The 14,187-nt window shown below is 41.5% G+C and overlaps 1 protein-coding gene across 5 annotated transcripts in view; it reads left to right on the forward strand.

Moving 5' to 3' along the window:
* The first annotated feature begins 760 nt into the window (after window positions 1-760).
* LOC122445932 (nebulin related anchoring protein) overlaps window positions 761-14,187 on the forward strand; it is a 75,324-nt gene continuing 61,897 nt past the window's right edge. For 3 of the 5 annotated variants that reach the window (XM_043475492.1, XM_043475496.1, XM_043475494.1), the window contains exons 1-9: window positions 827-1,075; window positions 1,373-1,467; window positions 2,028-2,115; window positions 6,522-6,626; window positions 7,937-8,041; window positions 10,162-10,269; window positions 11,033-11,137; window positions 12,111-12,218; window positions 12,513-12,617. In XM_043475492.1, the coding sequence (XP_043331427.1) occupies window positions 1,004-1,075; window positions 1,373-1,467; window positions 2,028-2,115; window positions 6,522-6,626; window positions 7,937-8,041; window positions 10,162-10,269; window positions 11,033-11,137; window positions 12,111-12,218; window positions 12,513-12,617 (891 nt within the window). In that variant the 5' untranslated portion in view covers window positions 827-1,003. Of the gene's footprint in view, window positions 1,076-1,372; window positions 1,468-2,027; window positions 2,116-6,521; window positions 6,627-7,936; window positions 8,042-10,161; window positions 10,270-11,032; window positions 11,138-12,110; window positions 12,219-12,512; window positions 12,618-14,187 lie in introns of all 5 variants that reach the window. The other 2 variants (XM_043475493.1, XM_043475495.1) reach the window with 2 other exon arrangements.

Below are 14,187 nucleotides of genomic sequence, written 5' to 3' on the forward strand. Positions count from 1 at the left end.
TTTACAGTATTGTGTTAATCTCTGCTGTAGAGCAAAGTGACTCAGTTATACATACATATATTGTTTTTTGTATTCTTTTCCATTCTGGTTTGTCACTGGATATTGAATATAGTTTCCTGTGCCATGCTGTAGGATCCTGTTGTTTATCCATCCTGTCTGTAACAGTTTGCCTCAGCTAATCCCAAACTCCCAAGCCTTCCCACCCCCATCCAGCTCTCTCTTGGCATCCACAAGTCTGTTCCCTATGTCTGTGAGTCTTTTTTGTTTCAGATACATTCATTTGTATCTTGTTTTAGATTCCACATATAAGTGATATCATGTAGTATTTGTCTTTCTCTGTCTGACTTACTTTTAATCATCTCTAGGTCCATGCATGTTGCTACAAGTAGCCTTATTTCATTCTTTTTATGGTTGGGTGATATGAAACATTTTTAAGAGATAAGGCTAAATTTCAAATATGGTATTTACCCTCCATGGAGTGAATAAATCCTTTTTCATTTTCTTTGGAGGGGTGAGGTGGACTTTCTGCTTTAGTCACAGGCCTCACAGAGCGAGCTTTTCTCATTTAGTCGTTGTATGAGGGTGTGGGGTATGCCTTTGGCTTCTTTTCTTGGGTTATGATCACAGCTAGTGTTAAACTACTGCATGCTGCCTGATCATACACAAGGATTTGGTCATCCACATAAACATGATGCTGTTGTGAGTTCACTTTTCTATTTAGAGAAACATGTCAGCTAGAAATACCTCCACCTTATTACCCAGACGCATGCGTGCCGAGCAAGTCTCCAAAATAGCCCTTTGAGTAAGTGGCAGCTTTAAAAACCATCCAGCCGCCGACTTCAAACCAGAAGGTCAGCAGAGGAGAGTGGAGGTTGGATTCTGAACGGTCAAGGTGCCCACAGGAGTTTAGTAGGAGTCAGGATTTTGGAGACTTGAACAGCCAGACAGCGGCTTCTCCTTGGATTTCTTGCCTGTTCTTGGTCTTTTCTCTTCAGACTTCACGATGAATGTGCAGGCTTGCTCTAGGTGTGGGTACGGAGTGTACCCTGCTGAGAAGATCAACTGTCTAGACCAGGTCAGTAGACATTTCTTGGCCTTTGCAGATTGTCACAAACTTGGGAAATATATCTTATCATATATGGACATGTGGGTTTTTTTGAACCACCAAGATATGATGTTTTCCCCACTTTTCTTCAGTTCTACCCATTTCTAGCTACATCTCCTGTATTGTCTCAAAAAAAAATGTGAGTTTTATCACCATTTTATCCCTAAAGCTCATTTTTTCTTTTTTTTTTTTTGCCCAGAAATATATAAGATTCCTGAGAACGAAGGAAAAGGTAATTTTGCTCAATCTTTTCTGTTTGGTTTCTAGATATGGCACAAAGCTTGTTTTCACTGTGAAGTTTGCAAGATGATGCTGTCGGTGAATAACTTTGTGAGTCACCAGAAAAAGCCATACTGTCACGCGTAAGTGTTTGATGCCCCTCCATACCACCTCTTGAATTATATTTGTTTTGTTTTTTTTTAAATAAGTAACCAACCAGAGGTTCAAATCGCACACTCCAGGGTTATATCTAAGAACCCAAGAAATGTCTTCTCAAAAATTTTTACTTACATACAGTCATTAAAGAGATCTGACACAGGATTTTATGCAATGGACAGAAAGTTGAAAATTTCAAATTTCTTACAAGTGAACGACAAAATCTATCCTCTATAACCCCATGTCAAATTATTAAAGATTGTGCAGAACAGTGTAATTGCTGTGGATATACAGAAAGCTTTAAAATGTTTTCTTTTAAATAATTTCAGGTAAATAATTTCCAGTTAAATTTGGTGTTTATGTTAAATAGGTTGAATTTATTTGATTTGCTTTTCTTTCTTTATGCCTCATTGCCTGGAAACTCTTGAATTTAATTATTACGTCTTATTTTTTTTGATGTAAAAAGTAACTCTTCCTTTAAGAACAGTCACTCAGTCATCTTGGATAAAGTACATTTCTAATTCTGATTTATATCTACTTTTTGTAGCCATAACCCCAAGAACAACACTTTTACAAGTGTCTATTACACTCCATTAAATCTAAATGTGAGGAAACCTCCAGAGGCCATTTGTGGGGTAAGTTACTTAATTTTGAATTTCAAAATAGTGTTTAAAGAAATTCTCTTAGCTCAGGCACTTCTTAGGTTTTTAAGTGTCTTTGTAAATATGGAGAAAATGGGCAGGTTTATACCTAGGCATGTTTGAGTAACAAATATTGCTGTTTGTCCTGCCACAACATAGAGGCCCATACAGGATAATCCAGCTTGAATATCTGAGGATCTTGTATCCATTTTAATCTCCTTGTGCCTGTCAGCTCTGTACACATTGATACAGCAGGCCATGCATACACAGGTGCTTAATACATAAAACAAAGTTCATATAGTTGGAAAATATTACAAAGGCCTTTCTTTCCCCATTATATTTGGGTACAAACATGGAAACCTCTAGTTCCACACTATTAAATCTCTCTGCATTCGGTAGTGTTTAAGATCTCTTTCCCCATGGGTAGGGGGTAGGTCAGAGATATTCTGATCTGTAACTGATGTTTCGGTAGGCCAGGAGGCCATATTGATTAACCAACCTGTTTTGAAAAACTAACAGTAGAGTTTTGTCAGAAAACTATTGATTGAACGCTTGCATTTATTAAAATGATGAATCATTTCACTTGCCTCCCCCAGGCCTCATAGCAAGTTGTTTTATGGGGTGGAACTAGCAGCTTTCTAAAATTAGAGAATGACACAGGAGGTGGAAGGCTCTCTAGTAATCTGCCTTCCTCATGTTACCTCACCCTATCCTGACTCTCCTGCCTGCCCAGGCCACGTCCTCCTCAAGAAGATGGTTTAGGTTGAGCTTATCCTTACCATGGCTTTCTATACATAACTGCCAACTAGCTTATTTCACTAAGTGCTTTGCTCCAATTGTGAGTTTATTATTTTTTTTAACAAGCTTAGGTAATATTTACTGTGTAATTACTTAACTAATTTAACACATTACAATCCAATAGAGTAAATACTATTATTATCCCATTCTACTGGTGAGGAAACTGAGGCTTGGAGAGTTGTTCATGTATCTATCATTGACTTCTAACAATTGAGAAGCCTGAAGAATTCATGAGCCATTGATTACTGAGAAGGCTGATTCTTTTTGCTTTCAAAAATCCTTTTTGTTTTTGCTTATTTGTGTGGGTTTTGTTGTTGTTTGTTTTTGTCTCTTAACATCTCACACAAAATTGACAGTACTGAATTTAACTCTCAGTTCGACAGAGTGCCAGACACTTTGCAATGCCCTTTATCTGTATAATCTCACTTATTCTTCACAAAAACCCTCTGCAGTATTATATTACAGTTGGGGAGGCTGAGGCTCACAGAAGTTAAGTAACTTACCCAGTTTTACTGGGCCTGTTGAATGGGTACAAATCCAGACATTTATCACTCTAGGACCCGTATCCTAAACTGCTCAGTCAGCCTATTCCCATGTACTTAGGGTGTGGCAAACTCTCCAGAAGTAAAAAAAAGCACTTGTTTATGTTTACAAGCAACCAGATATTTCAGCAGCTCTGGGGCCAGAGTTTGCCCACAGATTGGAATACAAGGAGGTGTGCTTATATATCAGAATATTGTTTGTGTTTGTCACAAAAAGATCCATAATATCTCTATCTTCCACCCTCAGTGAGGTGTCAACTGGCATGTCCCCCTTACAAAATCTTACAACAGATCAGGCAATACTTACCTTCCTTTGAAGTGGTGGTGAAATCAGTTTTTTGTAACTTGTATGACAGGCCGGACCTGGAACGAGATTATCTCTCATTCTATTTCCAGCCACAGGCAATGACGTGAGCTTCCCAGGAAGCCTGTGTGTGTGTGTTAGTTCAGATCTATGTGAATATGTGTGTATGTGTGTAAATATGTGTGTTTGCATATGGGGAGTGTATGTATGTGTGTATGTAGGTGTAAATATGTGTGCATGTGTATACATGTGTGTATACACAGTGTATATACATGGGCGAATATATATGAATGTGTATATACATGCCTGTGTGCACATTTGTGTATGTGTATGGTATGTGTATATATGTATATGTGTGTTATCTCTGTGTGTATATGGTGGATGTGTGTTTACATGCGTGTGTTTACATGCATGTGTATACACTTGCATATGTGTGTGCATGCATATGTGTGCATGCATGTACACACACGTGTGTGTCTGTGTATGTATGCATATACGTGTATACGTGTGCATGTGTGTGTGTGCGTGTGTACAGAACAACTGACTGCTGAGACCCCTTTCTCCTCCTTTCCCACCAGGGGAAAAATCAAGTGGACACTCCTGTCCCTTCTAGACCCCAGATCTTACAACCCCTCTGGGGAATGTTGTGGATTGCATTCTTACTCCCTTTTCTTCTCTGGGAGACTTTGCCAATTGAATAAAAAACAGATTCATAGTGCATGTGCTAAAATTAAAAAAGGAAAGAAAGGGATTCTTCAGTTACGGCGATGAAGGTGAAATGGCATTTGAAGCTGTCAACATTTTTCTGTTTTTTTTAAATGTCACTCTTTGAAAAATAAATGCATAAATAAATATTTACTAAGACAGAATTTCCTGTTTGGTAGGTGTGAATGGAACTTTTAGCAGAATAGAACATCTAGATTCTCTCCTATTCAGAGAATGAACTTTAGCCCTTAATGCTTCCTTACTCCACAAAGAACATTTATGGCTTTTTTCCTCTTCCTATTTCCTCCGAATAGTCATGAGCCCTGTGAGAGGTCTCTACGGAGGCAGGCACCCCCCTTGCTGCCTATACTGTGGGAGAAGGGCAGAAAATACAGATTCCTGTGTACTTTGGTCACGTGATTCTGATTCCTTTAGTCAGTGGCTCTAAAGGAGGTCGGTTTTGCCCGCTAGGGGGTATTTGGTGATGTCTGAGGGACTTTTTCTGGTCAAAACTGGGAAGGTAAGAATACTGGTGGCATCTGGTGGATAGAGACCACCCATCTTGCTCAGCATCCTGCCATGAGCTAGACAGGCTGCCCCCAACAAGAAATGAACTGGCCCCAAATGTCAGTGGAGCTGCTTACAAGAAACTTTGCCGTGAGTTTATGTAGTGTTCAAGGTAATTTCTCAATAGCCAAGAGAAAAGGCATGTAAAGATTTATCAACTTATGTACTTAAAAATATACATGTTAGTGCTGCATTAAATAAGTCCAGACAAAGTGCCCTTGACAGGGAACTAGAATTCCCGGGTTCTGAACCTGGCTTTGCTAACCTGCTGAATGATTTCAATAAGTTTACTTCTCTTCTCTGAGCTTCTTTCCTCATCTGTAAAATTAATGATTTAAATTTCAACTTGTTTAAGTTGCAGATTTCTGGGCTCCATCTTGGATCTCAAACATTATGATATCTGGGTTTGAACCTAAGCCCCGATATTTTCTTTTGTGGTTAGTTCTTCTTATGTTCTCTTTAAGAAATCTTTGCCTATTCCAAAGTCATGAAGATGTGGTTAGACATCAGTTCTCTTCAAATTGATCAACGCATTCAATGCAGTCCCAGCCAAAACTCTGGTGTTTTTCATAAAAATTGACAAACTGATTCTAAAATTGATGTGAACATACAGCGATTCTAGAATGGCCAAGAAATCTTGAAGAACAAAATCAAAGGACTTAGGTGACCAGGTTTCTAGGCTCCTCTGTCCATGAAATTCTCCAGGCAACAATACTGAAGTGGGTTGTCATTCCCTTCTCCAGAGGATCTTTCCCATCCAAGGATCGAACCCAGGTCTCCTACATTTCAGGTGGATTCTTTACCATCTGAGCCACCAGGGTGCCTCTTGTAATTGTTAACTCAGTGGAATAATATTGGCATAAGAATTGACAGGTCAGTGGAAAACAATACAAGGTTCAGAAATAGAGCTGCACATATGTGGTCACCTGAGTTACAGCAAAGGCACCACTGCAATTCAGTGTAGCAAGAATCATCTAAATAAATGGTACCCGAGTGACTGGACACTTACATAGAAGAAACGAACCTTGATACCTACCTCATATCTGTACATAAACATTAATACAAGGTGTGTTATGGATCAAGATGTGAAAGGTGGAATCATAAAGCATAGGAGAACACCTACATGAATTTGAGGAGCCAGCATTTAACAAGCTCCCTAAGTGTTGCACAGGCTAGTTAGGAACCACTGCTGTCATGTCTAGTGTTTTCTAAGCTGAATACTTGGTGCTGGGCGATACGCTTGTAGAGACATTGTCTTTTTATTTGCGCTGCAAAATAGAACTTTTCACACAGTAGGTGCTAGCCAGGTGCCACTTGGCTGGTGGTACAGATGAAGCCAGTGGTGACACTTGTCAGCACAGTACAGTTAAGACGCTCTGCAGTTGAGACTTCGGATCTGCTCCCCCTCCCAATTTAGTTCTATATTATTTGTTACCTTTCTCGTGTCTGATGGAAACATTACTGACAACATCTTCATTGTGCAGATCGATGGCCAAGAGGATGGTGAACGGTTTAAGTCAGTTTTTCACTGGGACATGAAATCCAAGGATGAGGCCGCTGCACCAAACAGGCAACCACTGGTGGATGAGGTGAGGCGAGAGTTATAAACAGGTTTGGAAGCAGAGAGAAGAATGACACATTGTGCAGATGACATGTGTAGTCAGCATTACTTCTAGAGGGAATTGGTTAAGCTTTCTTTTATCCATCTTGTCATTCCAGCGGTCTACAGAAGACCTCCATGGTCTGTTTCCCACATTCTCACAATACTTGGTATTACCAGACAAAAGTTTTGACAACCTGTAGCTTGGTTTTTTCTATTTAAACTTTCCTGATTGCAAGTCTAGTTGAGTGTATTTTCACACATGAATGATCTGACTTTTCAGATCGCCAAAGGATGGTTCTACTCAAACTGCCCAATTTGCCGTACCTCCAGCCCACTTGGCTCCCTATCTCTTCCCCCCAATTCCAGTGAAATCCATTTCCTCATGGTCTTTCACACGAAGTCTATCATTGCCTTCATGCTTTTATTCATGGCAGTCCCCACTCTTAGAATTTATCCAACATGTGTTATTTTTTTTCTTTTTTAAAGTCAGCATGTATTTATTGAGTATTATATGCCAGGCACTATTCCAGGCTGCTGGAATACTTCAGTGCACAAAACAGACAAAAATCTTTGCCTTCATGGAACAGACCTCCTTGAGCAGATGCTTTTTCTTGTCCCATTGCATCATCTGGCAACTGACCTCATCCCTGTAGGTCCAGCTCAAATTCCTGTCCAAATCAGGGGCCCTCACATGGAGATTGCTTTTTCAAAACTCTCACTGTGTTTATCTTCAATACAGTACATTTAAGCACCAAGCATTTTCTAATCGCTAATTGTTTCATGTGTTAGTTTTATCTCCCTAGATAAACCACACATATCTTAAAAGAGGAACTTTGTCTTCTTTTTTTCTTTTTTGATTTTCTTTTCCTAGTGTTAATTGCTTAATCTAGCACTTGGCACACAACAGGTAGCAGGATTTTGAAGCTTGGCTGAATAATGCTGATTACTCTCAGATGACCTGTCCACAGCAACTCCCTGCTGCCCCATCTTGATGCAATAATGAGCAAAAAAAATGTTACGTTACGTTTGGAACTGCTATGATATCAGTCAATCTCCGAAAGTTTTGGTTATTTAGGAGATTAGGTTATTTTCTAGTTTGAAAAAAATGAACATTCTGGTTAGCTGAGACCTGCCATGTATCAGGAGGAGTTTATCATTTTTAGAGAATTTCTGTCTTTTCTGTCATATGTTGACGACGTAGGTGAGCATTGCTGGGAGGGTGGGGTAGGTGGGGTGATCTTATCAAGCAAGTGTGTGGGCTGTGTGTTTATATGCATTTGTGTTTTTCCTCCCCAGAGAGCCTATTGGAGTGGATACAGGGAAGGGAATGCCTGGTGCCCAGGAGCTCTGCCAGACCCTGAAATCGTAAGGATGGTGGAGGCACGAAAGTCACTGGGTGAGGTAAGGGCCCTAGAAAATTACCTTAGCAGTTAGCTTGAATGTTCATTAAGATTATGATAGAATACTGGCCCTCCCCCAAACATTCCCATGTCCTAGTCCCTGGAACCTATGAATATGCTACTGCTGCTGCTGCTAAGTCGTTTCAGTCGTGTCCAACTCTGTGCGACCCCATAGACGGCAGCCCACCAGGCTCCGCGGTCCCTGGGATTCTCCAGGCAAGAACACTGGAGTGGGTTGCCATTTCCTTCTCCAATGCATGAAAGTGAAAACAGAAAGTGAAGTTGCTCAGCTGTGCCTGACTCTTAGCGACCCCATGGACTGCAGCCCACCAGGCTCCTCTGGCCATGGGATTCCCCAGGCAAGAGCACTGGAGTGGGGTGCCATTGCCTTCTCCGAATATGCTACTATGCATGGCCAAAGATATGATGAAGGTAGGGATTTTTTTAATTGAGGTATAGCTGATTTGCTTCCCAGGTAGCTCAGTGGTAAAGAATCCGCCTGTCAGTGCAGGAGAGGCTAGAGACATGGGAGACACGGATTTGATCCTTGGGTCGGGAAGATCCCCTGGAGCAGGAAATGGCAACCCACTGCAGTATTCTGGCCTGGAAAATCCCATGGACAGAGGAGCCTGGTGGGCTACAGTCCATCGGGTTGCAAAGAGCTGGACATGACTGAACCATGGAACAAACGTACATATAGTTGATTTACAGTGTTGTGTTAGTTTCTGATGTACAGCAGAGTGATTATATGTTATATATATGTTATATATATGTTATGTGTATATGTATACATATATACACATATATTCTTTTTCCTGTTCTTTTCCATTATAATTAATTACAAGATAATGAATATAGTTCCCTGTGCTATCCAGTGGGACCTTGTTTTTTATTTTATACCTAGTAGTTTGTATCTGCTAAACTCAAGTTCCTAATTAAGGTAAGGATCTTGAGATAGGAAGATTATCCTGGATGATTAACGGGGACCAAATGTGATCACAAGGGTGCTTATAAAGAGGGAGGCAGGAGAGTCAGAGTCAGAGAAAAGATGATGTGGCAACAGAAGCAGAGGTCAAAGCTGTCTGGGGCTGTAAACCAAGCACTGTGGACAGCCTCTTGAAGCTGGAAAAGGCAAAGAAATGGATTTCCTACCAGAGATTTCAGAACCAGCCCTGATGCCCTATTTTAGATTTTGGACCTGTCGCACCATAAGAGAGATCTTAGTAGGTTTTCATCGTAGGAAAGACAGTTTTACCCCAGGTTATGGAATTCCTTAATGATCTGCATGCTGTATCCTCTAGTTCTCTCCCTAAACACAGGGCACCTGTCCTTTGAAGAAACCACTTTGGAAAATGTTGCTAGTCTTGAGTAACTTTTCTTTAGCACATGGAAAGAAAACAACTGAAGCACAGTTGCTAAGGTGCTGTGTTTTGTTAGGAAAGCAGACTAGCAGAGATATTCAAAAGTAAGGAGGAGAAAAGAACAGATATTTCACTCCCAGCACTGTAGAAATGTGTCTGGTGGTGGTTTAGTCATTAAGTCGTGTCCAAATCTGCAACCCTATGGACTGTAGAGCCGGCCATGGACTGTGGGCCCATGGACTGAGGAGCCTGCCGGGCTTCTCTGTCCATAAGGACTTTCCAGGCAAGAATAGTGGAGTGGGTTGCCATTTTCGTCTTCAGGGGATCTTCCTGACCCAGGGATCTAACGTAGGTCCCCTGCACTGGAGGCAGATTCTTTTTACCGACTGAGCTACCAGGGAAGTCCAGAACTGTGTCTAGTGGATGAGTTGCTGAAGGGTCTCCTGCATAATAATTGCTGCATTATCTTACAAGCCTTTGAGTCAAGGGGCCTCCCTTGGGTTGTGCCAGGTTCCACAGAGTTTAATATAAACATTGAAGGGGAAACTCTTTGACCTGGGAAATACGATTTCTTCAGCCTTGAAGGTGTTAATTTAAATCACCAAGTGAATAATTTTCAAATTTTATTCCAGGAGACCAAAATATTTTCCTAGTACTGTATACATCCAGTTGCATTGGTTCTGATGATGCTTGCTATTGCAGTTTTATTCGTTCTCATTGGAGATCCTATTGGTTTTCATGCTGACATTGGTCTGACCAGCAGGAGTATCCAGAAGACTGTGAGCAACAGAGAGGCAAAGGGAGTTTTCCAGCCATGATCACACCTGCTTATCAAAGGGCCAAGATCGCCAACCAGCTGGCCAGCCAAGTGAGTATCTTAGTGCTTACTCACCGTTGATTACACTAATTTTTGTCATTAGTGAATCCCTGGAATTCAGGTAAAATCCAACAAGAGAGTTCTTTGGGGGGCAGTAAGTACCCCAGTACAATATTATGAAGAAGACTGTGTTCTTACCTTTTCTGTATCAGTCATTCTCTATGCCCGTGCCTCCTCTATCAATGGAGAGAAGACCATGTTGTTCACCCCAGAACTGAACCAAATAATTTTTAGAGGTTAAGCATCAAGGACACTGATTTTTATTAAGAGGATGGCAGATCCTACTGAAAAACAGCATAGCTGGTTGATTTAGAGCTCAGATTCTGGAGCCAGCTATATTGGGATTTGAATCCTGGCTCTCTTGCTTCGTAGCTATGGGACCCTGCACAAATTACTTAACCTCTCTGTTCCCCAGCTGCTCATCTGTAAAATGGGGAAAATCATAGTCCTGCCTCATGTGACTGTTACGGAGACAAATGAATATTTGTTCAAGTTTAGCAGTTCCTGGCGCTCTCTTGGACTGAACACATGTGCATGTTTTTGGAGAGGAGCCCATAAAGCAAGCCAGGAAGACCTTCCATAGATTGCCTTAAGTGTTGCCATTAGATTGCCATAGATTGCCTTAAGTGTTGCCATTAGATTGCCATAGATTGCCTTAAGTGTTGCCCAGTGGTGTAGCTTCAGCTCAGTCACAGGGAGAGGTCCTACAAAGGCTGCTGGGTGTGACCTTGACTCCATGCTATCTCCTCGCCAGGTGGAGTACAAGAGAGGACATGATGAGCGCATCTCCAGGTTCAGCACGGTGGCGGATACTCCTGAGCTGCTCCGGGCCAAGGCTGGTGGACAGATTCAAAGTGATGTAAGAAATGATAGAAGCTAGGGACTTCCCTGGCGGTCTAGTGGTTGGGACTTCAAGCTTCCACTTCAGGGGGGCCTGGGTTCAATCCCTGGTCTGGGAACTAGGATCTCCCATACCATTTGTGTGTTAGTTGCTCAGTCATGTCTGACTCTTTGCGACCCCATGGAGTGCCACCTGCCAGGCTCCTCTGTCCATGGAATTTACCCAGGCAAGAATACTGGGGTGGGTTGCCATTCCCTTCGCCAGAGGATCTTCCCGACCCAGGGATTGAACCTGGGTCTCCCACATTGCAGGCAGATCCTTTACTGTCTGAGCCACCAGGGAAGTCTGTGGAATCCCATGCCATGTGCAGTTGCCAAAAAGAAAAGAAAGCAATGACGATGGTGGCCAGACACTGTGACTCTTCTTTAAGGTTCCCCACTCTTTTCTAACATGGAGAAGGGTGGTCAGGTCAGATTCAGCAGCTAGCACAGACCACGTGAAAACTCCTCCTTAGAAAAGTTTACATGGTATTAGTAACAAACTAGATATTTCTGATTAACCTGAAAGAATTCTCTCCTTGTCACTGCAAATTACAGAATAGAACTTCCAAAGAATTTGTACCATTTGCATTTTCCATTCCAGTTGCTCCACAGCATAATAAGATGGAAAACTTAGTGTTGTTCTGATTGGGAAGTTTAAGCACGAATCCAGGTTCAGCTTAACGAGTGGCTTCCACTTGCCTTGGTTGGCCTGCACCAGCTGCTCACAAGTATGTGTTGAATTCTGCCTTGAGCATCTCCATGTACCAGACACTGAGTGTTGGGAATAAAATGGTAAATAAGGGCCCATCAAGCACTAAACCTACTACATTGCCTAAGAGATCTGATGGAAGATGTGCAGGTGTTATGGAGCCCTTAGCGGGACTTCTCACTCAGATTGCCTGGTAGATGGTGGGATTGTGGTATGTGATTTAAAATATTTCTTTTTCCAGGTGAGATACACAGAGGCCTATGAACAGCAGAGAGGGAAAGGCAGTTTTCCTGCTATGATCACACCTGCTTATCAGATAGCCAAAAGAGCCAACGAGCTGGCAAGTGATGTAAGTGTCCCGGGCAACGTTGTCACGTGAGGGGAGGGGTCAGGAAGTTACCCAGACCTGGCGAGTCCAACTTCCTGCCTTCTTTTGTGCGCACTGTGGATCCAAGAAGGAACTTTCCTTCAGAGTTTTCAGTCAGTTTTACTAGAACAATGATCTGGCACTTTTATGTCTAAGACACACTCCCTAGACTCCAGCAGAAAAAGAACTTTCCGTAGACATTCATTTTGACTCTTCTGACCCGTGTGCATAAGAGGCTAAATTTACCAGGTGTATCCTTCTCTCCCCTTCAAATAGGTGAGATACCATCAACAATATCAAAGAGAAATGAAGGGAGTGGCTGGCCCTGCTGCTGGAGCAGAGGGCCCGTTGCCAAAGGATTACATGGACCAGTATGGCCAGGTATGTGATAAAGTGACTTCCTGGGAGACTACCCTTTTGGATGGTCAGGTCTCAGTTTGGCAACCCTCTAGCCCGTGACCCAACCTGTGACAGTTTACTCAGGGATTGGGCTGTCATTTGTATTTGTCCTATTTATGGAAAGTGGATTTCAAAGCCAGAAAGTAGCAGGCAAACAATTACACAGGTTTCAACTTGACTCACTTAGGAAAACAAATTCTAAGTACTTTATCTTTCCTTTTTTAAAAAAAAACTAAAGGACCTATATCAGAATGGTGCATTTGCTAGGAATAAAGCATCTTCACCTATTCATTGAAGAAAAATCCTGAGGACTCAGACTGGCTGTGTTTAGCCTGTCATTACATAGTAGTACCAAAGGGATCAATGCATGTATTGAAAAATATTTCACTGAGTAGCAGGATTCTTTTTCTTAGAAAGTGAATTTCTTATCTAGGTTGCCAGATAAAGCAATATGCCAGAGGGGGGAAAAAAAAAGCATATTGCTTTATGCCTTTTTTTCTCAATTTCATTTCTTCAGTGAACTACATCTTGACAGGATGTAAAAAGATTGAGTGACAATTACAAGCTAATTTTATTTACATATTCCTCTGTATTTTCTGGTACTAGACAGCTGTTATAAGGGGAAAATGGAACATTAATTTTTCGTGATTGTAACTAAAGAATGTTGGAAGATCAAATGTGTGTACTGGAAGAGTGTGTTCAGTTGGGCTTAGTTGATATTTTTCTCTTAATTCGACAGTTGTTTAAATTTTTTGGCACTGAGTAGACTTTACAACACATGTAACTTATTCGATATATATAATTTATAAAAGGAAACAAATAACTGGTTTCTCTTCTTCAGAAAACTGAGTTGCTTATATTGGGGGATATATTCATGTGAAACTTTAATTTTTTTAAATTTTTAATTAGTTTATTAATTAATTTTACTTTACAATATTGTATTGGTTTTGCCATACATTGACTTGAATCCACCATGGGTGTACATGTGTTCCCCATCCTGAACCCCCCTCCCACCTCCCTCCCCATCCCATCCCTCTGGGTCATCCCAGTGCACCAGCCCCGAGCACCCTGTCTCAAACATCGAACCTGGACTGGCAATTCGTTTCACATATGATGATATACATGTTTCATGTGAAACTTTAAATAAATATAGGTTTCGACCCCTTTGCAAATGTCTGTCTGAACACAAATGTTTGAATTTATAAGGCCATTTTATTAAATTCCACAATAATTGTTAGTCAAATGGTCTCTTAGTGCTTAAAGCTCAAGGAGAATATTTTCTGTAATTGTATTTATTTGTTTATTTTGGTGGTGCTGGGTCTTTGTTGCTGTGCGGGCTTTTCCCTGGTTGCAGTGAGCGGGAGCTGCTCTCTAGTTGGCGTGTGCAGGCTTCTCATTGCAATAGTCTCCTTTGTTGCGGAGCACAGGCTCTAGGGTGCTCAGGCTTCAGCAGTTGTGACACGTGGACTCTAGAGCAAAGGCTCAATAGTTGTAATGCATGGGCTTACTTGCTCTGTGGCATGTGGGATCTTCCTGAATCAGGGATCAAACT

Source organism: Cervus canadensis, chromosome 8 (genome assembly GCF_019320065.1).
Source record: "Cervus canadensis isolate Bull #8, Minnesota chromosome 8, ASM1932006v1, whole genome shotgun sequence".
Lineage (NCBI taxonomy): Eukaryota > Metazoa > Chordata > Mammalia > Artiodactyla > Cervidae > Cervus > Cervus canadensis.